We start from the raw sequence: 24084 nt of genomic DNA on the forward strand, positions 1-24084 counted from the left end.
CCAGCGCTTCCGCCAGCCCCGGGGCCCCTAAGCCTCTGCTTTATACGTGTTGGTGTGTGTGTGTGTCTTTGTCTGCGGTGTGTGTGTGTTTGTTTGTGTGTGAAAATAATGCAGGATGTTTTGCATGAGTCACTCTCAACTTTGAAAAAAAAAAAAAATACAACCCAAAACGACGTCATCATTCTGTGAGCCAACGGTAGTAGCCGTAACCCTGACTAACCCTGACTAACCCTGACTAACCCTGACTAACCCTGACTAACCCTGACTAACCCTCACTTACCCTACGACAACACTAGCCATGGCTGATGCTGCCAACGTAGCACTAAATGATTTCCAAACCTCTGTCAAATGGAAACACCTGAAGGGGCCTTGCTGGTGTGAAACGGGACGAGCGATGGAGAAAGACAGCAGTCCACTACAAACAGAGCACTGCTAGCCAGAGGCTGGTGACCTCTCCCTGGGGAGAAATATAATAAATGCAGCTTTCTGCTAAATCTTAAATTCATTGCATTTCATTTTTTGACTTTTGCCTTTGTTTTCTTTACTTATCTATTTTCTTTCATTTTATGATGCCGTTTCTATTTGAAGCACTTTGAGTCTGCTCGTGTATGAAAAGTGCCCTTGCCTTGCCGAAATACAAACCGGGAGAACGCAGAGCCCAGCCAATAGGAGGGAGGGAGACTCGAGCAGCCTATGAGGCCAGTTGTGCACATGGACTCTGGGTCTCCTGGCTTGGACCAGCTCGGAGTCCCGCACCGGGGTCAAGAGGAGCAACCTTGTCCGGTCGCTGAAAGATGGACAGTCATCGTTTTATCATCACTCCGTTTATTTATTAGGTTATCAGTCTCTTATCACAACGTGATGGAATCTGATGCAGTGCTGGGCTTCAGGTCCACCGCCACGCATGGGGGAAAACACAGCAACCGCCGTCGTCGGGGGGGGGGGGGGGTTTTAAAGGTCGGTGGGGGGGTCAAGGTCAGGTGGGGTCAAAGGTCAGAGGGGAGAGGCCATCGGTTAGGGGTTGGGTTATTTCGACAACCAAATTTTTAAAAGAACAATTCAAGCTAGGCCTTATTATTTATTTCATATCACGGAATTCGATCTTACAGGCTTTCTGTGTGGATGATTTTTTTTTGAACTACGGTTCATGAGCTGGAGCCAAAAGGCAGCTTTAAGGGTAATGCATGGGATCAATTAAAATTAAATCAACTTTCATCCAACAGAAATTATTGAACTCCAGAAATGTCAGAGAAGACAAAGTAAAGAGATTCAAACTTATGTCTGAATATATTCAACTTCAGCTAAAATAGATTAAACTTTGGCAAATACTCCGGACAGGATGTAGAGCCTTTCGACTCTAACCCTTTTTCTTACTTGAAGGGGTGCTGTCATATATGGGAGGAGTCACTAGTTCTATGGGAGGGGCCATCATGTAAGTGGGAGGGGTCATCATGTATGTGGGAGGAGTCATCAGCTCTATGGGCAGGTCACAGTTCATTGTACTATCTTGTGGTAGGGAAAGAGGGGCAAGGTTTTGGTGAAATCAGGGATATCCATGATGGCCGACGCGGCGGCCATCTTGGGCGAGGGGGGGAGGAAGGTGAGTTTGGACACCTCTCCATACGAGGAGCTGCTCTCTTCCTCCTCCTCACCTCCCTGGAGCTCTGTCTGCTGATCCTTCTCCTCCGCTCCAAAGCCCACCACCTGAGATGGACAGGGCAACCTTTACCTTTCTCCTCTCGTCGCCAAAACAACAACAACAACAGCAACAGCAACAACAGCAAATTTATTTGTATTGCCCTAACTGTACGTTCACACCAAAAGGCTATAAAGCGTTTCGAGGCATAAACGCCCATTCACTTTCTGTTAGAAATGTGCGATAAAGCGATAGGAGCGATAAAACGCTTGAGCGATAGCTTTAAAGCTGTAAATGAGAGTTGATAACTGCTCAACTTTATGCAAATGAGCTAGTAGCCTTTCGGCTGTAAATGACCGCCAGCCAATCGGAATGCAGATGTCTCTCGCCGGCGTGGGTCCCAGTAAACATACGCGCAAGAGCGATATGAGCTGTAAATATTTTTGACAGCGTTGCGTTTTGAGCTATTCGCCGAATTTACATCTTTTACAGCTTTTGGTGTGAACGTAGAGTTAAACACCATTACAGTCTCAAAGGGCTTCACTTAAATATTTATGACAACCCCCTGACCCAAGCCCCACAACGGCAAAAGAATACTCCCTTAATCAGCAAGGAAGAAATCTCGAGACGGGACACAGAGTGGGGGATCCCTCCTGGGTGGGCGCCATAGTTGACGTACATGCATACATACTAGGGATGGGCACGAGTAGTCAATTCCAAACTCGAGTGATCGAAGGAATTCCTCGAGGATCACTCGAGTACTCGTTGAATCCAATCTACTTTCAGAATGCAACGCATCTGCAGCAGGAATAGGCCTGATGATGAACGGCAATATTACCAACCAAACATGTAATGCTTATTCTCCATCCAAACAGTCAGAGTTATCAGGAGTATTCATTATTTATTTTTGCAAACGTTTCAAAACACGTTTGCGTCAGAAAACTTTGTTTGTGTGTGTATATGCAAACTCGAGTTTGCCTGTCCATCAACCGAGTTCATTTGTAACGAGGAGTACTCAAGTCTTCGATTCCTCACGCCCATCCCTAATATATACATACTACGACCGGGCCCAGGCGTGGCCTTGGCGTGGCCGTGGCGTGGCCGTGGCGTGGCCGGGGGGAACTCACGTGCACGCTGAGCTTGGGCTGTCCTGTCGGCGGTGCTCTTTAAACCAGGAGATCAGATGCTCCCGGGACATCTGCTTCAGAGCGGAGATCTGGAACACATTCAGGGTCAGGAGGACTCAGGGTACGTATTGTAGTCGTCGGTTTAGCAACGGAAGCGACGCGACTTATTTCAGTGCTTCCGAACTGTAATGCTCGGAGCTCGACCTTTATGGCGAAACTTTTCCATGACTCCAACCCCCCTTGACCTCTAACATCCCCCCCCCCCCCCCCCCCAGCCCCCCCCCCCCAGCCCCCGACTCTCTCTGCTCACCTCTCGGCCCAGCCTGTCGAAGATTGTACTGCTGTGTGACCACCTCTGACCAGTTCCTGTCCACCTCCTCCCCCAGGTGGGTGTCCTCGTACTCCTTCAGCCGGACCAGGGCCGTCACCTACACACACACACACATACACTTTAATGCATCTCTCGATGGTAAAAAGGTCAAACTAAATTTATTATTTCTTAGGTGAATTTGTCATTAGAAAAATATTAGCATAACCTCTTTAACCTCACACACACACACACACACACACACACACACACACACACACACACACACACACACACACACACACACACACACACACACACACACACACACACACACACACACACACACACACACACACACACACCTGGGTGCTGAAGGCGTTCTCGCTGAGGGCGTTCAGCTTCTTCTCGAACGAGGCGAGGAACTCTTCAATCTTCAGCTCCACCGTCTCCGTGCTGCAGGGGAGCAGCGGTCAGGGGTCAGGGGTCACCAGGAGGGGGGGGCGAGGGGGAGGCATGAGTGGGAGGGGAGGGAGGGAGCTGCCTCATTAGACTACGACGTCTCCCCCGCACACTCACCAGAACTTGGTGGCCTGCGTTTCCACGGTAACCGAGAAGCCCAGGACTCCAGAGGTGTTCCTGCAGGTCGGGTAGACGTGGTACCTGGAGAGAGAGAGAGAGGGAGACAGACAGAGAGAGAGAAAGACAGGGTGAGAGAGAGAGAGAGAAAGACAGGGAGAGAGAGAGAGAGAGAGAGAGAGAGAGAGAGAGAGAGAGAGAGGAGAGAGAGAGAGAGAGAGAGAGAGAGAGAGAGAGAGAGAGAGAGAGAGAGAGAGAGAGAGAGAGAGAGAGAGAGAGAGAGAGAGAGAGAGAGAGAGAGAGAGAGAGAGTCAGGGATAGAGTGAGACAGGTAGGGACACAGAAATGGAGAGAGAGGGGGAGACGGAGAGACAGTGAAGGACAGAGACCGGCGACTGGAAGACACAGAGGCAGTGACAGAGACACAGACACAGACACAGACAGACACAAACAGAGGGAAAGAGAGAGAGACAGACAGGCAGAGGGAGAGAGAAACTGACAGAGGCTTGTGTTTTCCATACGCGACCGTTAACGAGGCATCCCTTAACAACCAACTTAGCACCACTAGTAATACTACAAGCATACTACTTATAATTCTTCTCATATTCCATCACTAGTCGTCATTGAACTGAAGCAATCATAAACGGCACGCTCTCTGAGAAATGTATAAATAAACAAGAGATAGACAGACTCACCCCAGAGTCTCCTTGGTGCGTAGGAAGTCAAAGCATGGCTCCTCCATGTGCATCTGTGGACACACACACACACACACACACACACACACACACACACACACACACACACACACACACACACACACACACACACACACACACACACACACACACACACACACACACTTAGTGACTGGGCGGAGGAGAAAGAAGAGATGGAGGAGAAGTGAGGAATACGAAGAAGAGGAGGAGAGGTGAGGAAGAGGAGGGAGGAGGAGGAGGAGGAGGAGGAGGTGCTGGTTCTCACCACTAGAAGCTCCATAAGCGTGTGTTCTCTCAGGTTCTTTGTGCTGACTGAGGAGGGGGAGAGAGAAGGATTACTCCTAAAGTTGGCCAAATGATTGAATGCATCTGTTCCACATCGTCTTTAAGATAAGGTAAGATACACGAAGGTGACCATGGCTAAGGACGTGAACATGGCTATGAGGACGGCACCTGGTAGTAGACGGTGACCTCCGAGTTGGCGTCGCCCTTGTTCAGAGACATTGACCTTACAGAGGTGGTGCCGCCCGGGAAGCTGCACCACCCTGAAGAGCACCGGCACCTCCGCTGGCAGGCCCGGAACTGCAGCTTCCTGCCAGGGGAGGGAGGGAGGGAGGGAGGGAGGGAGGATTAGGGTCAGACAGACACCGGGGGAGACGGATTTAGAGAGAACAAAGAAGGTCAGAGAGAGAGATAAAGATAGAGAGACAAGAAGTAACAAACAAGTCAAAAAGGCAGAAAAAATGAAATAAATAAATAAATAATAATGATAAAGAAAGGAAGACGAAGCAAACAAAAAAGGAGGAATAAAAGAAACTAATCCAAAACAAACATTGAGGAAAACCTAACAACACAAACACCAGCATCCACCAATCACAGCCCAGGAGAAACCAACGCTCCCAGCGGGGGTCCTGGGAGGAGGTATGGAGTCCAATCAGCAGCAGCAGCAATCAACTTACTCGGTGACGTAGTGCAGGAACTGGAGGGCCTCCTGTTGACAGAGCACACGGCGTAATGAGCCAGCAGGCCGGAGGGAACGCACCACACTGCTGCCTCCACCAGGGGGACCACACACACAACTAGGTGCTGCTGCCTCCACCAGGGGGACCACACACACAACTAGGTACTGCTGCCTCCACCAGGGGGACCACACACACAACTAGGTGCTGCTGCCTCCACCAGGGGACCACACACACAACTAGGTACTGCTGCCTCCACCAGGGGGACCACACCAGAGATTGAAATTAACTTTTTTGCCCACCAGCCACTGTGGCAGATAGATTTAAGAATCTACCAGCCACTCATCTTTTTTACCAGCCACTGTTATACGCTATATATTTTTTAATATATGCGTACATTTTAAACAATATAATAGTTACAATATATAAGAAAAGTGTTTTTCATAAACATCATTTTCTCCATCAGAAGTTATTTTTTACTGTAAGTAGGTGCTACCAAGGAACTGAGTTGAAAATGTTACTCTTGCCGCATATGATAAACAATACAGAGGTATCTGCCATATTAAGTCACGTTTAATTCAAAGGTGTTACGATGACAAGTTTGGGGATAATCATCTATACAAAGTATTTTCAATAAAAAAAGAAATTGACATATTAACAATAAAACAACATGCATGGCTACACCATCATAATCAATAGGAACATTTGTTTTTTTATATTTACATGTGACTGCATACAAATGTGTCCACAGACATGGTAACTAACGTATGATGGTAAGCATTATTGGCCCTTAACACTAATATCCAGAAAAAAACCTGCTTCAAAAGGCTATTGGCCTAGGCAATACAAGTAGCGGCATATACTTGAACTTTATACCCTGAACTTTAAACGTTGCAAACGTGCAAAAACATAATTAGATATTTATGTGGCATTCGGTCCAATGCTGAAAATATATCTGTCGCATTCAGCGAGCCAATGCTGTGGTCAAGTGTGTAAGGTATGACCAAGTGTTTCTTTCTGTTCAATAGATAGAACTTTATCGATCCCCTGTAGGGGACATTTGTTAATGTTTGTCCCTACAAAACAATAATGGTAAAAAAATAAATACAAAACACGAGGGTAACCGAGTAAGTCAAACCGTCCAATCTGAAGGCTCTACTTAACCACTCCCCCTACTCACTTCCACCAATGCAAAGCGAACAGAACTGAGTAGGGGAGGGCGTAGCCCAACTAGTTTGTGAACGACCCAGAGAAACGCAACGCAAATTCAATGTGAACATGTATGAGGCTTTAATAAAATCCAAGTGTCTCAAAAAGAGGGCATGTCCGGGCAAAATAGGATGTCTGGTTACCCCGACGTACGGGGAACCCGTTTCATTCCTACCTGTAACACTGTTAAATAGCGGCCCAAATTGGTGGGCGCTATCCAGGTCATTTCTCTGCGTGATCAGTACGAAGTGTGGCGTGTGAGCGTGTGCATGGGTTGAATTGCGCGTGTCTCACGTCACGCTGAATGCGTGAGACTTGAGAGCCCTGTCACCGGTATATTATCCCGGATGCTGACGGTCGCAGTTCAGCAAAAAGAGGCGTAGAAGAAGAAGGGGGGTCGGATGTTGACAGTAATGATTTCTGGAACTGTGCAGCGCCGTATGACGAATGTATTAAATATGCAAATTTGATCGGACCGGACTGGAAAGTATTACCCGACACAGTGGCGGGCGAAGCGACACAATTCACCGTACGAATCCACCCGCAAATGGCGTGTGGCGGGGTGTTAATTTCCATCCCTGGGCCACACACACACACACACACATGACTGGGTACTCTGCTGCCTCCACCAAGGGGACCACACACATGATTGAGTACTGCTACCTCCCCTGCACACAGCCTCCCCCCCCCCCCCAGTAAGACTCCCCCAGTCAGACTCTTTCCTTCCCCGCTGCTCCCTAATGACATCTAAACAGTTTTAGCTCGTTGCTGAATCGGTGCATCGAGTGAACGTTGTTTACCATCTTCTGCACTACTCAGCGGCACCTCATCATCACACCCCAGATCCCTCTGCTCCCGATATAATACATCTATAAATAATACGACTTCAACAGGAGGAGGCAGAGGCACACTTCTATTCATGCTCTCAACAATCAACATCCACAGCGTTTCACCAATGCAGGAAATAATCCTGTTTTTGCCTCGCATTTCTTTTGTTTCGCAGAACAATGCACCCCCTCCTTACACCTGCCCCCTTAGATGTACCTCCCCCCCCCCCCCATCTTTAACCTCTGCCCCCTAAAGGGTTGACTATGGTTCCACGTAGACACAACGCAAGGTGGTTTACGGACCCCGCGGACCCTCCTTGCGTCCACCTCAAGGGCCTGACGTGCGCCTCCCAAAAATTCGAAACCCTGCGTCGAAGCGAGGCCCGTGATTGGTCCGCTCCCTAAATACCTGACGCAGAGCCCCAAAACAGGTCCGCGACCTGCGTCGCAGCGTGGTGCGTGGTCCAAGCGTACCGTAGCTGGGGGGCACTCACCGCGCTGCTGTAGTTGCCCTGGACGAGCCCCTCGGCGTAGAGGTGGGCCCTGAAGCTCCGGCTGAACGCCATCAGCTTGTCCGGGGTCAGCCCCGCGCTCAGAGCCGCGTACTTCTCCATCATGGACCAGCGGGAGTGCTCCAGCACCAGCAGACGCACGTCTCTGAGGACATAGGGGAGGGGGGGGGGGGGGTGGACAGTGAACGAGAGACATTAAAGGCACCCAGTGCAACTTTATGTAAACATTCAATGAAAAATAAACATTCAATTTCTAGTCTTTTTTACACGTAGTAAGTTTCAATAACTCCATACCATTACATATCGACATTCAAGGAGCAAAGATGAGATGTCGTTGTGTGGTGAGAACTGATAGAAAATCGTAAACAACAACAATCGCCGGTGGGGAGAAGCCATTTTTCCATTGACTGGAAGCCTGCTTTATTTATTGTAGGTTACAAAAAATAAAGAAAATGGCGGCATTGTTGTTGTTATCGATTTTGTATCAGTTCTCACCACACAACGACGTCTCATCTTTGCTGCTTAAATGTCGGTATGTAATGGTATGGAGTTATTGAAACTTACTACGTGTAAAAAAGACTAGAAATTGAATGTTTATTTTTAAGCCTCGAAAGTTGCACTGGGTGCCTTTAAGACGGGGCAAAGGGAGTAAGGTTGAAGAAAGAAAGACCCCCTTTTGCATCTTGGCGACATCGTTTAATAGAGGGAGCCCAGTTCCATAAACACCGGCCATGTTAACACGCTGAACATTTCCAATTCTGCGGTGAAATTGTATTGTTGTAAAAAAAAAAAAGTGTAATCTTTGTAATCTAGTTCAAGCAGCACATAAACAGGAAGTAAAGCTCACGCCTCAGGCTGAAACGCATCACCTCAGTGGGGCACGCCATTGGACAGCACAGATTTAAACCCCTCAGCGGGACCACGCCATTGGACAGCACAGATTTAAACCCCTCAGCGGGACCACGCCATTGGACACCACAGATTTAAACCCCTCAGCGGGTCTGCGCCATTGGACAGCACAGATTTAAACCCCTCAGCGGGACCACGCCATTGGACACCACAGGTTCATTACACACGTCAACCAATCAGGAACCACTGGTACAGAAGCAGATGACTCACTTTCCCAGCTTGGTGGGCTTGATGAGCGTGTTGAAGTAGCTCTTCTTCAGCTGCTCCATGAACATGCTGAACACGTCTGGATCCGCGCGGAAGTCCGCCAGGTGGTCCACCAGCAGGTGGAACAGCAGCTGGAGAGGAGAGGAGGAGGAGACGGAGAGAGAGAGGAGAGGAGGAGGAGGAGACGGAGAGAGAGGAGGAGGAGGAGGAGGAGGAGACGGAGAGAGAGGAGGAGGAGGAGACGGAGAGAGAGGAGGAGGAGGAGGAGACGGAGAGAGAGGAGGAGGAGACGGAGAGAGGGGAGAGAGAGGAGGAGGAGACGGAGAGAGAGGAGGAGGAGGAGACGGAGAGAGAGGAGGAGGAGGAGGAGGAGACGGAGAGAGAGGAGGAGGAGACGGAGAGAGGGGAGAGAGAGGAGGAGGAGACGGAGAGAGGGGAGAGAGAGGAGGAGGAGACGGAGAGAGGGAGAGAGAGGAGGAGGAGGAGGAGACAGAGAGGATAAAGAGAAAGAGGGGAGGAGACGGAGAGAGGGAGAGAGAGGAGGAGGAGGAAGAGGAGACAGAGAGGATACAGGGAGAGAGAGGAGGAGGAAGAGGAGACGGAAAGAACAAAGAAGAAATTAGAAGAAGGCAGACAACCACCAGCTGATTGGACCAGAGCAAGTTATCCAGCAGCTGATTGGACCAAGGCCTGTCACTCAGCAGGACTCACAGAGAGCTTGTGGTTGAAGCCCTTGACCCTCTGCACCAGGCCCTGTTAACCAGTTAACCAGCGGGTTGACTCACAGAGAGCTTGTGGTTGAAGCCCTTGACCCTCATCACCAGGCCCTGTTAACCAGTTAACCAGCGGGTTGACTCACAGAGAGCTTGTGGTTGAAGCCCTTGACCCTCATCACCAGGCCCTGTTAACCAGTTAACCAGCGGGTTGACTCACAGAGAGCTTGTGGTTGAAGCCCTTGACCCTCATCACCAGGCCGTGCTCCCCGGCCGTCAGCTTGTACTCCAGCTGGGCCACGTCCGCCTCGTAGGCCGGCTCCGCCAGCCGGTGGGTCAGGATGTTCACCAGCAGGTCAAACAGGACCACACTGAGGGGGGGAGAGAGAGAGAGTCAGAACAGAACCACACTGAGGGGGGGAGAGAGAGTCAGAACAGAACCACACTGAGGGGGGAGAGAGAGTCAGAACAGGACCACACTGAGGGGGGGAGAGAGAGAGTCAGAACAGAACCACACTGAGGGGGGGAGAGAGAGAGTCAGAACAGAACCACACTGAGGGGGGGAGAGAGAGAGTCAGAACAGAACCACACTGAGGGGGGGAGAGAGAGAGTCAGAACAGGACCACACTGAGGGGGGGAGAGAGAGAGTCAGAACAGAACCACACTGAGGGGGGAGAGAGAGTCAGAACAGGACCACACTGAGGGGGGGAGAGAGAGAGTCAGAACAGAACCACACTGAGGGGGGGAGAGAGAGAGTCAGAACAGAACCACACTGAGGGGGGAGAGAGAGAGTCAGAACAGAACCACACTGAGGGGGGGAGAGAGAGAGTCAGAACAGGACCACACTGAGGGGGGGAGAGAGAGAGTCAGAACAGAACCACACTGAGGGGGGAGAGAGAGTCAGAACAGGACCACACTGAGGGGGGGAGAGAGAGAGTCAGAACAGGACCACACTGAGGGGGGAGAGAGAGTCAGAACAGGACCACACTGTTGGGTTCGGGGGGAGAGAAAGGCAGAGAGAGAGGGACAGAGAGTGCGACATAGAGAGAGAGAGAGAGAGAGAGAGAGAGAGAGAGAGAGAGAGAGAGAGAGAGAGAGAGAGAGAGAGAGAGAGAGAGAGAGAGAGAGAGAGAGAGAGAGAGAGAGAGAGAGAGAGAGAGAGAGAGAGAGAGAGTATGTTGTTTCATGCTTCGGTGATACGGATATGTTGTCAAGCCAAAACAGCAATTGCAATTGAATTGAGAAAGAGTCAGAAGCGCACACACACACACACACACACACACACACACACACACACACACACACACACACACACACACACACACACACACACACACACACACCTTGACATGCAAAATAACCCAGAGCTAGACTCCTTGGAAGGGTCCTCGAGTGAGTATAGCTCTGGGATTTGAGCAGCGTTCCACTGAATATTCCTAAAGACCTGCGGCGGGTAAGAGTGCTGCTGGGACGAATGCCACTGCCGCCGTTTCAAAAAGTGAGTTCAGAAGTTTGAATTAGTCTTGCAGGGAACAGTAAAGTTCACGGAGCTGAAGTGAGTTAACTCGGTTGACGGGTGAACTTCTAATATGAAACAAACCTCACTTTGGTGCAGAGCACAGCGCTGTACTGATGCATTATTAATGCAGTGGTTGGTTCATTTCTTTGTAACGGTCGGGTTCTCCTGTTCCCCGACCCTGAATCCGTTCCTGGTAGCCGCTGGTGTTAGTACCGTTACCTGCGCCGTGCCCAGAGCGTGCCCACCATCTAAATCAGGGGTCGGATCACAACCCGACACCATCTGATCTGGGAGCGGCTAGCGCTGCCTGCCCCTTAACGCAGCGCTGTCTGATCTGGGAGCGTCTAGCGCTGCCTGATCGTTAACGAGGAACCGTCTGATCTGGGAGCGTCTAGCGCTGCCTGAGCGTTAACGCAACGCTGTCTGATCTGGGAGCGTCTAGCACTGCCTGATGGTTAACGCAACGCCGTCTGATCTGGGAGCGTCTAGCGCTGCCTGATCGTTAACGAGGAACCGTCTGATCTGGGAGCGTCTACCACAGCCTGAGCGTTAACGCGACGCCGTCTGATCTGGGAGCGTCTAGCACTGCCTGATGGTTAACGCAACGCCGTCTGATCTGGGAGCGTCTACCACAGCCTGAGCGTTAACGCGACGCCGTCTGATCTGGGAGCGTCTAGCACTGCCTGATCATTAATGCGGCACTGTCTGATCTGGGAGCGTCTAACGCTGCCTGAGCGTTACCGCGACACCGTCTAATCTGGGATTGTCTAGCGCTGCCCGACCGCTAACTCGACACCATATGGGAGCGTCTAGCGCTGCCTGAGCGTTAACGCGACACCGTCTGTTCTGTGAGCGTCTGGCGCTGCCTGAGCGTTAACGCGACACCGTCTGTTCTGTGAGCGTCTGGCGCTGCCTGAGCGTTAACGCGACACCGTCTGTTCTGTGAGCGTCTGGCGCTGCCTGTGCGTTAACGCAACGCAATTTGATCCGGGAGCGTCCATCGCTGCCTGAACGTTACCAAGGCGCCATCGGAAGGAAAAGCATCAAAGCATCGGCCGGCGAATCAGCAAGGAGGAGGGAGGAGAACGGGGGAGGGGCCAGGGTGAGGACAGGGAGGTGATGGATGAAACAGAGAGGCGGGAAGACAGAGGGCACACACTGGGACGCAGAGAGAGGGAGAGACAGGGGGAGCAGAGGAGACAGGGGTGAGACAAACAGCAGAGTGGGAGGGGGAGGAGGTGGAGGGAGGGGAGGAGGAGGATTAGTATTCCGTCGTACAAATAAATGGATGGATGGCTGGGGAATGGCCGTTTGAATGAGGGGACACAGAGAGAGGGCGTGAAGTGTTGTTCAGTGACGCTCTCTCCCCCTCAAGAGCGCGGCTTAGGGGCGGGACTTACTTCTCAGCCGACTGCTGGATGACAGGCGAGATGAGGTGGAACCGGACGTAGGCTGTCACACACACAAACACACCGAGGAGCACAACATGTCAACACAATGCCGTGCTTACCAGAGCTCTGTGTCATGTGACACACGTATGCACACGCTGTATATTAATTGACAGTGACAGGTTCTACACACTGTGGCAGACACTCTCATCCACACACACACACACACACACCTTTAGGGATGTTGAACTTGGTGTCCTTCTTGTACCAGAGGCAGCCAGTGTCGCTGTCGGCCATCTTAACGGGGACGTCGCTCTCGGGACAGTCGGCCGGGTGCAGGGTGAAGTCGGTGGCTACACACACACACACACACACACACACACACACACACACACACACACGCACACACCATTTATTTTTGTAGCGCGTCAGGATAGTCTAGTGTTGGATTAGACTCCAAGCCGAAAGGTTGTGGGTTTGACACCTGATGCCTTGCCGCTCTACCTGAGGAGTCTTGGGGTAGGATGACCTTTGACCCCATCTGATATTAACGACCTCTCTCTAAAGAACATCATTATGTCCCTTTGATAGTTGAACAGGATCTGGACTATCAGCCAGTAGTTCAGTTCCTCTCTCGCAAGACTAACTAGTTTAACAGGTCAGTGGTACAGTCCTGGTTAGACTAACTGGTTCACCAGTGCGACCTGGGTTAGACCAACAGTGTGGCCTGGTTAAACTAACTAGTTCACCAGTGCGGTCTGGGTTAGACTAACTAGTTCAACGTTGTGGTCTGGTTAAACAAACTAGTTCACCAGTGCGGTCTGGGTTAGACTAACTAGTTCAACGTTGTGGTCTGGTTAAACAAACTAGTTCACCAGTGCGGTCTGGGTTAGACTAACTCGTTTCCTGGTTAGACTCAACAGTTTCCCAGGGCGAACCAGGTTCGACGAACTCGTTCACCAGCGCGGCCTGGGTTAAACTAACTAGTTCACCAGCGCGGCCTGGGTTAAACTAACTAGTTCCACAGTGCGGTGCGGGTTTAGACTAAACAGTTGATTAACCAGGGACTCGGAAGGGTCGGTTGTGCTCACCGATGAAGTGGTTGGGGACGGGGAGGTGCAGCTCCGGGTTGGGCTCCAGTGGTCCGGCCCAGCGGTCCCGCCACTCCTGACTGACGTCTGGGGGAGGGAGGGAGGGAGGGAGGGAGGGAGGGAGGGAGGGAACATAGGGGAGGGTCGGGGTGGGGGAGAGCGAGGGAGAGAAGAGAGGGTAGGTGGTTGGGTGAAACGAGGGTACGGGTGAGAGGGAGTAAGGGGGGAGTAAGGGGGAGAGGGGGGGAGTAAGGGGGAGAGGGGGTAGCTCAGACAGATGTACATGTCATGTTTGTGTGCACGTTGCATCAGGAGCAGCAGGCAGAGAGCGTTCTGTCCTCTCTCTCCCTCTACCCTGAGTCAGTCTCTCCGTGGTCCCGCTGCCGTTACATGTCGATAAAGAGATGAAACGTGAACGAATCAAAGTGAATACACTCTTGGACCAGTGTTTCCGGATAAGGGTCCGTCGGGCATACATAAAATAAAACATCTCAATAACACCATTATTATTCATGTTTGATCAAAAAGTCACAGCACTTGCATCTTCAAAGCACACGCCATACAAGTACTGTCTGTGTGTTTGAGTGTTTGTGTCAATGTGTGTGTGTGTGTGTCAATGTCTATGTGTGTCTGTGTGTATCGCTGCTTATGCGCGTGTCTCACCCTCCTGGCTGTAGTTGGTGTTGAACCACTTCTCCCTCAGGGGACATTGACCCTCGTGTTCCGGGGACAGCAGCATGAGGTTGGCCCGGTCTGGGGTGAGAAGGGAGAGTGCCTCGCTGATCACCTGCACACACACACACACACACACACACACACACACACACACACTGGATTAAAAACTCATAAAACCTAATGAGGGATTTCTAAGCCAACATCAATGTATTGTTTGTACTCGTTCTGTTAAATGCCAGAACTAATAACAAACCAAGTCAACCAAATTGTTAAGAATTACTAAAATTCCATTCACGTCCAACTGAGACCTTTAAACCTTGAAATCTCTCAAATGAAACGCTCCATCACACTATAGAAATGTTTTTTTTTTTTAAATTAATAATTCATTTTCTTAATTCACTGTGACAGCGACCAAATTAAGCCAGAGAGCTCATAGGGAAGCCGGCACTAACTGACTGGCTGAGGAGCCAATCAGCACGCGAGGCTCCCGTTTGGGAGGCCAATGGGTGTTGACACTATGTAACTTCCCACAGAGATGGTTAAAGGAAGGGACACCAGGATCTATTAACGTTTTAGTAACTGTAACATATCACAGAGGGAAGAACCCACTATATAACGAGGATCTCATCAGGAAATATGAGTATTCGAAGTCAGCTAACAAACTCAGTCTTCGAAAGATGTCTGAAAGATCAATAGGGCCAATCGGCGAAATATGATTGGCCTGGCTTGGCTACGTGACTGGACTGTGATTGGTCAACTGCTTGACTATGGAGCCATGAGGGAACAGACTCCTCATATTCATTCTGATGCTTAATGCACCAGAATGATAACACTTAATTACATAAGACACTCATAAGTAGAAGTCAATTACAGAGTTATGTCACCCATCACTTTAAGAATTTTTATGGAGGCAGAGCATAAATAACAGTGAAATGATTATCCATAATTAGAAAAAGAACCATATGAATACATTAATGACATTGATTATCAATCAAAGACAATGATGAGTCTTGCTGTCTAAACAAAAACCCACTAATACACACACACACACACACACACACACACACACAGTTACCTCTGGTCTGAACTCAAACATCAGCTGGTCTCCGGTCAGGAGGTCTTCTTTAGGAAAGAGCTGCATGTTCTCACACATGTCCTCCACAAACTCTATGGGGTCAGTCTGACACACAGACACAGACACAGACACTTTTCAAGTATCGTATTTGTAGATTACATAAGAATGGAGTCACTATAAAAGTGGAGTCACTATTACATGGAGTCACTATAAAAGTGGAGTCACTATAAGAATGCAGTCACTACAAGTCATGTAGTCACTATCAGTGTGGAGTCACTAGCATGAGTGGAGTAACTAAGATTGGAGTCACTAGTATAAGTGGAGTAACTACGATTGGAGTCACTAGTATAAGTGGAGTAACTAAGATTGGAGTCACTAGTATAAGTGGAGTAACTAAGATTGGAGTCACTAGTATTAGTACCAGTATTCATTTACCTGCTCCTGATAATGGAACTCGTTGGCTTCAATCTTCTGGATCTCTTCATATATTCTGCAGGGACGACAGAGACAACAAGCGAGAGGAGGTTGATTGTCACAGCAGTAACAACACAAGGAGACCACGACCTAACAGGTAATCAGCATCTTCTGACACATCAGTAAATCACCACAGTAGGAAGGGAGGAGTGATTGACACACCACACCCTCAGCCAAGGAAGAAAAACATTTAGGAGAGGAAGATGCACAAATAAATAAATAAAAGAGAGAGAGAGAGAGAGAGAGAGAGAGAGAGAGAGAGAGAGAGAGAGAGAGAGAGAGAGAGAGAGAGAGAGAGAGAGAGAGAGAGAGAGAGAGAGAGAGAGAGAGAGAGAGAGAGAGAGAGAGAGAGAGAGCCCTCCAGTGAGAGTGTGTGTACCTTTGTTCAGGTCCCAGGGTCTGCAGCATGCTGAGGTACTGGAAGACCAGGTGGACCACCTGCAGAGGAGACACACACTCACACGCTAACCCCTGCACAAACCACACCGGGAGTCACACAAACTAACACACAAGTGACGTGTTTTTCCCAGACTGACGAGGGCTCAGTGGCAGCATGGCACCCATCTCTGTACAAAAGTACAAACGTGTCGACACTCGCTTCAGATCGGAACACAGTGGGCTGGCCTTGAATCTCGGGTGGGTTGGAGCATGTCTCTTAACCGGAGAGTAAGATGGAGTCAACTGATGGGGAATCAAACCCAGAACCCTTTGGCTGGGAGTCGCCCCCCTGATCCGTAGACCAGCTGTCCTGCGCTGACGTTAGGACCGACACCGGGACAAAGGTGAGGTACCTGGTAGAAGTTCTGGAAGCCCTCGTCCGTGAGGGTGATGGAGATGGAGAAGATGGAGTAGGTGGCGTTCTGGTCGAAGCCCGTCTCGCTGTTCCCACCGAAGAGATCCAGGGCCCAGCACCTATCCGGACACACGGCACAAATGGAGACATATCTCACATATATCCCACCGGATACACCAGACAGGGAGGGTATATCACGGTGCATCACGGGAGTATCACTGTTGGCGATACACCGCCATATTCAATCAGATGAGTTGTAGAACTGCATTATCGAACTATTAAACTATATTAGATTACATGGTTTCATAGTTCGATTATGCGAATGAAAACGGCACACGCCAGAGGACGGCATATTGGGAGTAGCTTTGTAAACTTTTGAGTTCTTGTCCTCGATGGCGCTCCAAGCCGTTGGAAAAACACACACACAACAAATTTTCAGTATTAAGTCAGAGCCACTCTCAAAGAATGCAAGCTTGTGTTGCTTAGCAACTTCCTTTCTCTCTTGAGGACCTACGCTGCTTGGCGGAAGCATAATGGTTTTCTTTCATTAGATGGCGTTTTATGTTGTGCACATTATGTGACATCATGCCAGGTAAACCCTGCCGCGCATCGGGCCTCACAATGGCCCTCCTAAAACCCCATCCAACCCTGGCCTCATGTACAACAACATCAAGCTACCGTCCTCTGAAACCTGCCCACCTTCAAACAGGAGGCTACTTTTGGAGGCAGGAGCTCACGGTTTGACCCCTGCTGCCCACCGCCGGTCCTACCTCCCGGCGCACTCGGGCGATAAATAAAAGCACCAACTCAAACGTCCGGGCTGAAGGGCCCTCGTCGGACCGCCGGCAGCAACGGGCGCCATCGCTCGCTTCTGAATGACAATCGCTACGACCGCCCACTCTCACATTCAGCGTTCCCATTCAACGGCGGCATGCACGGTGTGTTCCATCAACCGCCCGATGTGCTGTTGCTAGGATACGGGTTGCCCGCTGTAGTCAGAACCGGGCAATCAGAGAGGGTCCGGCAACGCTTATCGTCAAGGAGGGGCCGAGAGGGGGCCTCATTACGGAAACAGCCCGATATCCAGGGACGAGTGGGAGCGCCGCGGCGCAAGTGGGACCCCCGCACACGGAGCGCCCGGAAAAAAACACCACAGGGGAGGAGGAATGTGAATGGGAACCCGGAGGGTGGTGTGTGATTGGTTCTGGAGGGCCCTTCGGCCCACTGAGGGGGGGGAGAGAGATCGGACCTTTTCAGGAAAAACTCACTTTTTCCGGAGCAGGGATAGGATGCTGCCCGCTCCCTCGTGGCCAATGAGCCAGGAGATGTAGTGGAGAGGTTTCACCCTGCGGAGACAGCAGGAGAGGGGGGGGGGGGGGGGGGGGGAGAAGGGTTCGGCACGGAGGACGGCAGAGACAAGAGAATCCTCATGTGTGCATATCCATCCGTGTGTGTGTCTCTGTGTGTGTGCGCGTTACCTGTAGTGCTTCTCCTGAGGCGGGAGGGCCCACGTGATGGTCAAAGCATGGACTTTCCTCACGGGAACAACTGGACACACACACACACACACACACACACACACACACACACACACACACACACACACACACACACACACACACACACACACACACACACACACACTTAATATTCGCAGCGTTAATGAAGGCCTTAGGATGTTATATTCCCAGTTACACAGAGGTCGCCCGTATTGGCAGCAGTAGCGGCGGCAGCACCGGGGGGGGGGGGGGGGGCCACTGTGCTGGCTGCTGATTATCCCACTCCCAGTGGGGGCCCGGTGGGCTGGCTGGGCGGGGGTGCGTACCTCTGTAGAGCTTGTTGAAGGCTGGCGTATCGAAGGGATCCTGCATGCGAGAGAAATCCGGCCTGGGCTGGACGCTGCAAACACACAAACACACACACACACACACACACACACACACACACACACACACACACACACACACACACACACACACACACACACACACACACACACACACACACACACACACACACACACACACACACACACACATTAATGTCCCCTGCCAGCACCAACACCACAGGCATCATTTATCAGGTAGAAAGGTAACTCATCCGGACGCATGGAGTAATCGCGTCCTTTCAAGCCAGGAGATAATTGCAAAATATTTTCCTTATCAGCGAAAAAGGGCCTAGGAGAATATTTCATCTTCATTAGGAGGAATGATTACCACCTGGTAAATATTTACTGTAGGGTGAAATTAAAGTTTATTTACAGAGACTACAATGGATACTCATGGTACGAGCGTTTTGTTAAGGAGGAAATATTAATGTGTTGATTCCTAATCCAAACACATCATTATGCCTGGCTGCTAGACAAAGCACTGGACAGTGAGGTTACTGCATGGTTATGGCGGCCGCCTTAACAACAATAGGTCCCGCCTTGACTACATATGTATTAAAAAAAAACATATATGTATATTTTTTTTAATTACCAGGCATTAACAAAGTAGAAAACTCTCGTAGGGAAATGAAACATACCTCCATCAGGTATAAAGATAAATAATGCATCAGTAATACTGTTCACAACAATGGTTGTGTCATTTTTGAATGGAATGGAAACTGAAACCTCCTTGACCACCTTGACTAAGACATTTTCTGGGGGAAACACTGCGGCTGGTGTTTGGATCCAAGATGGCAGGTCGGGTAACCATGCTATTGAAGAGCTTCAGACTTACTTGTTGGGCACCTTGCTGAAGATCTCCCTCACCCACTCTTCCAAGGTGTCCAGCTTCTCTGTAGGGGCACAGGGCGAGCAGAGGGAAGTTAGCAGCAGAAACTATTATTTTATCCATTTATTGTCATTTACTGTTAAATATCTACTGTTAGCAATATAATCCCCCTTAGACATGCCTTCACAAAATGTAGAACATGCACTGGGATAGGGAGGTGGATTTCATATCTTGAGTGGCTTACACCTGAAATAGCCTGGATGCACCCTCTCTGCCTTCACCTTAAAACTATTGGAAATGATCAACACTGGAATAGATTGCTCTGGCCTTTGGGAGCGAATACCTATAGAGTAGACTGCTCTGGCCTATGGGAGCGAATAGCTCTTGAGTAGATTGATCTGGCATAAGGGAGGAACAGCTCTGGAGTAGATTGTTCTGTCCTAAAAGAACAAACATCTCTGAGGTAGATTGCTCTGTCCTAAAGGAATGATCATTTGTGGAGTAGATTGCTCTGGTTTATGGGAGGAACAGTTCTGGTGTAGATTGCTCTGGCCTAAAGGAACCAACAGCACTAGAGTAGATCGCTCTGCCTAAAGGAAAAAACAGCTCTGGAGTCGACTGCTCTGGCCTAAGGGATGAATAGCTCTGGACGAGGTTGCTTTGGCCTCAGGGAAGCTGAAGGGGTGGACTGCTGACCTATGGACTGCACGGCCAGGGTCATGTAGTGGGCAGAGTAGTATCTCTTCCAGAAGGCCCGCAGCTCTTTGTACACGTTGATCTTCTTCTCCTTGGGCTCCTCCTTCAGGGACTGAGCGTTTCCTGGCACAAAAACAAATAACAAGAATCACACAAATTGCCTTCTTGTCTTTGTTGGCCGCTCCTCCAACAGCTGTTCACTGTTGGTTAACGAGGTGAAGGGCGTGGCGCCCGCCTGATTGAGCACTGGTCTGCGGGGCCGTTCACAGGGTGCTGGGTGGGGGGACGACGACGACTCACCCCAACCAAACTTGCCCATGGGGTGTCCGGGTTTTGCCAGACTGCCGAACAGCATCTCCTTCCTGTGGGAGTCGGACGGCTTGGCCAGCTGGTACTCTTCGGGGGGGGGGGGGGAAGACAGCAAAGGAAAGGTTAAGGATATACAATTCAAAGTAAATAAATACACACAGTGCATATGTTTTGGTGTGGCGTCCCGCTGTGTCTCTATACATTTCTAGATTTCAGACGAGACCCAGTGTGCAGACACAGGTCAAATCATTCTCCTTTCTCAGCAGAGTCCAGAGGGACTGATGAGCAGAGAAACAACATCACCCCTGCCACCACCCCCATCGACCACTGCCACCACCCGCCAGCCCCCCCCCCTGGCTTTGATGGTGGTAGCATGACGGTGGGCGGTGGGGGTGGAGAAGGTGGTCCCGACCTCCACTCACCACTGTCGACAGCCTCCACCTCGCGGTCCACGGCGTCTCTGATCATCAGCGGGCAGATGAAGAACTGGGCCCACCTGGGGAGGGAGAGAAGGGAGGGAAGGGGGGGGGGGAAACATCGCCAGGGGGAGAAGCAGAGCGGATAATCAGCGAGTGGACCGGACTCAGACCAGACCCCGGCAGAGAGATCAGGGGGCAGCCGGCAAACACACGAACGCACCGTGGAAACTGATGTCTGCTTTTTTCAAAGTGTGAGTTGAGGCCGACAACAAAAAGGTACGGCCAATCATAAATAAAAGCTGGAGAAAGTTTGAATTTGAATAAACACAAAAGAAGTTGGAGAAACACACAGGCACACGCCGTGCAAGATGAAGAACAGGTTTGACCCGGAGCCAAAGCGCTTTCCCTCGGGTCCTCACCTGTCCAGAGCCTCCCGGAAGCGCTTCCTGGGAACGTCGAACTGGAACACCGTCCGCTCGCAGTCAGTGGACGCGTTGTCGCTGCCGCCATGTTTGTTGAGGAAGGCGTCAAAGCCGTTCTCCGTGGGATACTTCTCACTGCCCATAAACACCACTGGGAGGGGAGGGGAGGGAGGGAGGGAGGGAGGGAGGGAGAGCGGAGAGGAGAGAAAGAGGAGAGGGGAGGGAGAGGGGAGAGCAGAGAGGGAGGGGAGGAGAGGAGAGAGGAGAGGGGAGGGAGGGGAGGGGAGAGAGGAGAGGACCAGATAGAAGCCGAGAGAGTTAACAAGGGGAGAGGAGAGGAGAGAGGAGAGAGGAGAAGGGAAGAGAAGAGAAAGGAAGAGAGGAGTGGAGAGGAGAGGAGAGGAGAGGGGGGGAGGCGGATAAGAGAGGAGGAGAGGTTGGGAAAAAAGTAAGTTGGATTTGTAGCCATACAAACAACAACAGAGAGCTGCAGAAATACACGTAAAAGGTAACTCAAGCACTAAAAAAATAAATAAAGCTCAATATCTTCAGACCCCACATCGCTCCCCCTGTAGGGTTTGGATGGGGGGGGGGGGTCAGGATGGGGGTTAACAGCGTGCTGCAGGAGGACGCCCACTCACTGTGTTCCAGGAAGTGTGCGAGGCCCGGGAGGTGGTCGGGGTCGCTGAAGCTGCCCACTCCGACGCACAGCGCTGCAGCCGACTGGGACAGACAGACAGGGAGCGTTACTTCATCATTACTACAGGGGGCGACGTTCCAGTTCTCAAAGACGCATGACAAATCCTTGGGACAATGTGCAAAAAAAAGATGCAAACATGCCATCGTACGTTTATATATCCAGACACATCTTACAAAATCGAAATGGTTAAATTATACTTTTGGAGAATAGATTTTGGCCTACATTGGGTTAGTGATTGCGACTATACAAACAGATTACCGATTCCATTTTCCAAACCGTGCTTCCCCATCCCATTACTTCATGTCATATATTTAGAGGGAATGATTCTAGCCCAATTAACAACCAGCGCTTACTGCTGAGTTGTAACGCTTTGTAATTGGTTTTTAATGAAACAGGCCTAGGAAATCACATAATCATTTCGTATTACATTTCTCATAAAACAAAGATGTACGCAATAATTGCAGCCTTTAGCGTTCAGCTAATTGCGGAGGCCAAAATTGCGGTTCCGATTAACATGCAAGTTACTGGGCAGAGCCAGAAAGTAGGTCCCTGTTGTGCACCTGTTTCTCAGACGGCTTCCCTCGTCTCCTCTTCCCCTCCTTCTCTCCCTCGTCCTCGCTCTCCTTTTTGTCATCCTCGTCTTCTTCTTCCCCTGTTTCTTCTCCGGAGTCACTGCCCTCTTCCTCCTCCTCGTCGCCTTCCTCCTCCTCCTCCTCGTCGTCTTCCTCCTCCTCCTCGTCCTCTCCGTCAGAGGTGTTGTCAGCTGAACTCGTCCTTGTATCTGAGATGAGCAGAGCTCTCAGGCCGTTGTCAAGCACGATGTACCTGGGGGTATAATTGACGATTAGGCTTGGGGTGGCTATTGGTTTGGTGAAGCTTAGCATAGAATTACTCTGATTGTGCTTCGATACTTGAATGATTCAGGACCATCTGCGTAGAAAAGTAAACCTTAATAAGAGGGTACTAAATCGGACATTTCAAAGATACTTTGAAAAATACAAGAGAGAGAGAGAGAATGACAAAGAGAATGTTCAAATTGAAGATACTTTTACGGAAATACTTCTGTGAATGCCTATGAAGACTGGATGAGGAGGTCTACCTGTACTGTTTGGGATCACTTGGTGACTTGATGATATCCTTGTCGCCGGTATCTCCTCCTCCTCCTGCTGCTGTTCCTCCATGGCTCTCCTCCCGGACCATGGTTGCACTATCCGCCGACTTACTGTGCGCCGGGGCGTTCCTGGATTTGTTTGTCTGCGGCATTCCCACCAGAGACGAGAGATAGACACTGCGGGTGGACCGCAACGCCCGACCGTAAAACACAGGGCCCGTGAACTGAGTTAACCTCTTAGCCTGGGCCTTGCCCAGAAAGGCTACACACCGGGGCAGTCTACACAGAGCTATGACGTCGATGAAGGGGAGTTACATAAAACCACAACAAACTACTACTACTACTACTACTACTAAAACACACACACACACACACACACACCTGACTGTCAATAGGTGGCTAGTTAGGGGCTGTCATTTGGGCCTACAGTAACAGACCGGTCAGCCAGACAAAGCGTCCATTCATGCGGTGCGTCTGGTGATCTCTTCTATTCAGCCGATGGTCAGCTAGAACATCCCTACACAAGTCCGCCCAGACCACAGCTATAGGACCCGGTCTGTTGTCTAATCTACACCGATCAGACCTGCGACATCTCACTGGATGAATTCCGGCAAATGTATGGAACAAATTGTAAGAATAATAAGTTGTCAGAGTATAATCGAAGGTAAAATGTAGGACATCATGCCATCTGTGAGGCTTCAAACCTCTGAACTCATAAACAATGTCTAAACACGTCACAATCCACCGCATGTAGGCATCATTTAACCGCCGTCTTATGGATATTACAGATATACTACAACCAGGTCAAATAACTAAAAACAGTAGATGATTTCTGACGGGAACAACACATGCGTACCTGCTTCGCTTCTGAAACCACGGACCACAGCACGGTGTGTCAAGAAAGACTGCTGTGATTCGCTGAGTGGTTAAAGCGTTCCATCAAAACGGATTCTGATTGGTCAGGCCAGGGCGAAGCTCCACCCAAAGGAGGTGT

General features: G+C 50.3%; 1 protein-coding gene across 1 annotated transcript; it reads right to left on the reverse strand.

The window, feature by feature from the left end:
* Window positions 1–1346: 1346 nt before the first annotated feature.
* LOC132458256 (nardilysin-like) lies at window positions 1347–24084 on the reverse strand. Its single transcript, XM_060052833.1, is given in 36 exon segments — window positions 1347–1704; window positions 2764–2780; window positions 2783–2852; window positions 3074–3097; window positions 3099–3191; window positions 3436–3526; window positions 3650–3733; window positions 4345–4397; window positions 4631–4673; window positions 4814–4866; window positions 4868–4938; window positions 4941–4957; window positions 5325–5356; window positions 7855–8017; window positions 8992–9119; window positions 9922–10072; window positions 12621–12672; window positions 12842–12961; window positions 13700–13786; window positions 14363–14486; window positions 15450–15554; window positions 15885–15939; window positions 16303–16361; window positions 16715–16835; window positions 17985–18062; window positions 18195–18264; window positions 18542–18615; window positions 19440–19497; window positions 20130–20252; window positions 20430–20525; window positions 20861–20934; window positions 21277–21430; window positions 21921–22002; window positions 22540–22804; window positions 23079–23267; window positions 23947–24084. Coding segments are annotated over 35 exon segments (3261 nt in total). The 5' UTR covers window positions 23243–23267; window positions 23947–24084; the 3' UTR covers window positions 1347–1494.

Source organism: Gadus macrocephalus, chromosome 5, assembly GCF_031168955.1.
Source record: "Gadus macrocephalus chromosome 5, ASM3116895v1".
NCBI lineage: Eukaryota > Metazoa > Chordata > Actinopteri > Gadiformes > Gadidae > Gadus > Gadus macrocephalus.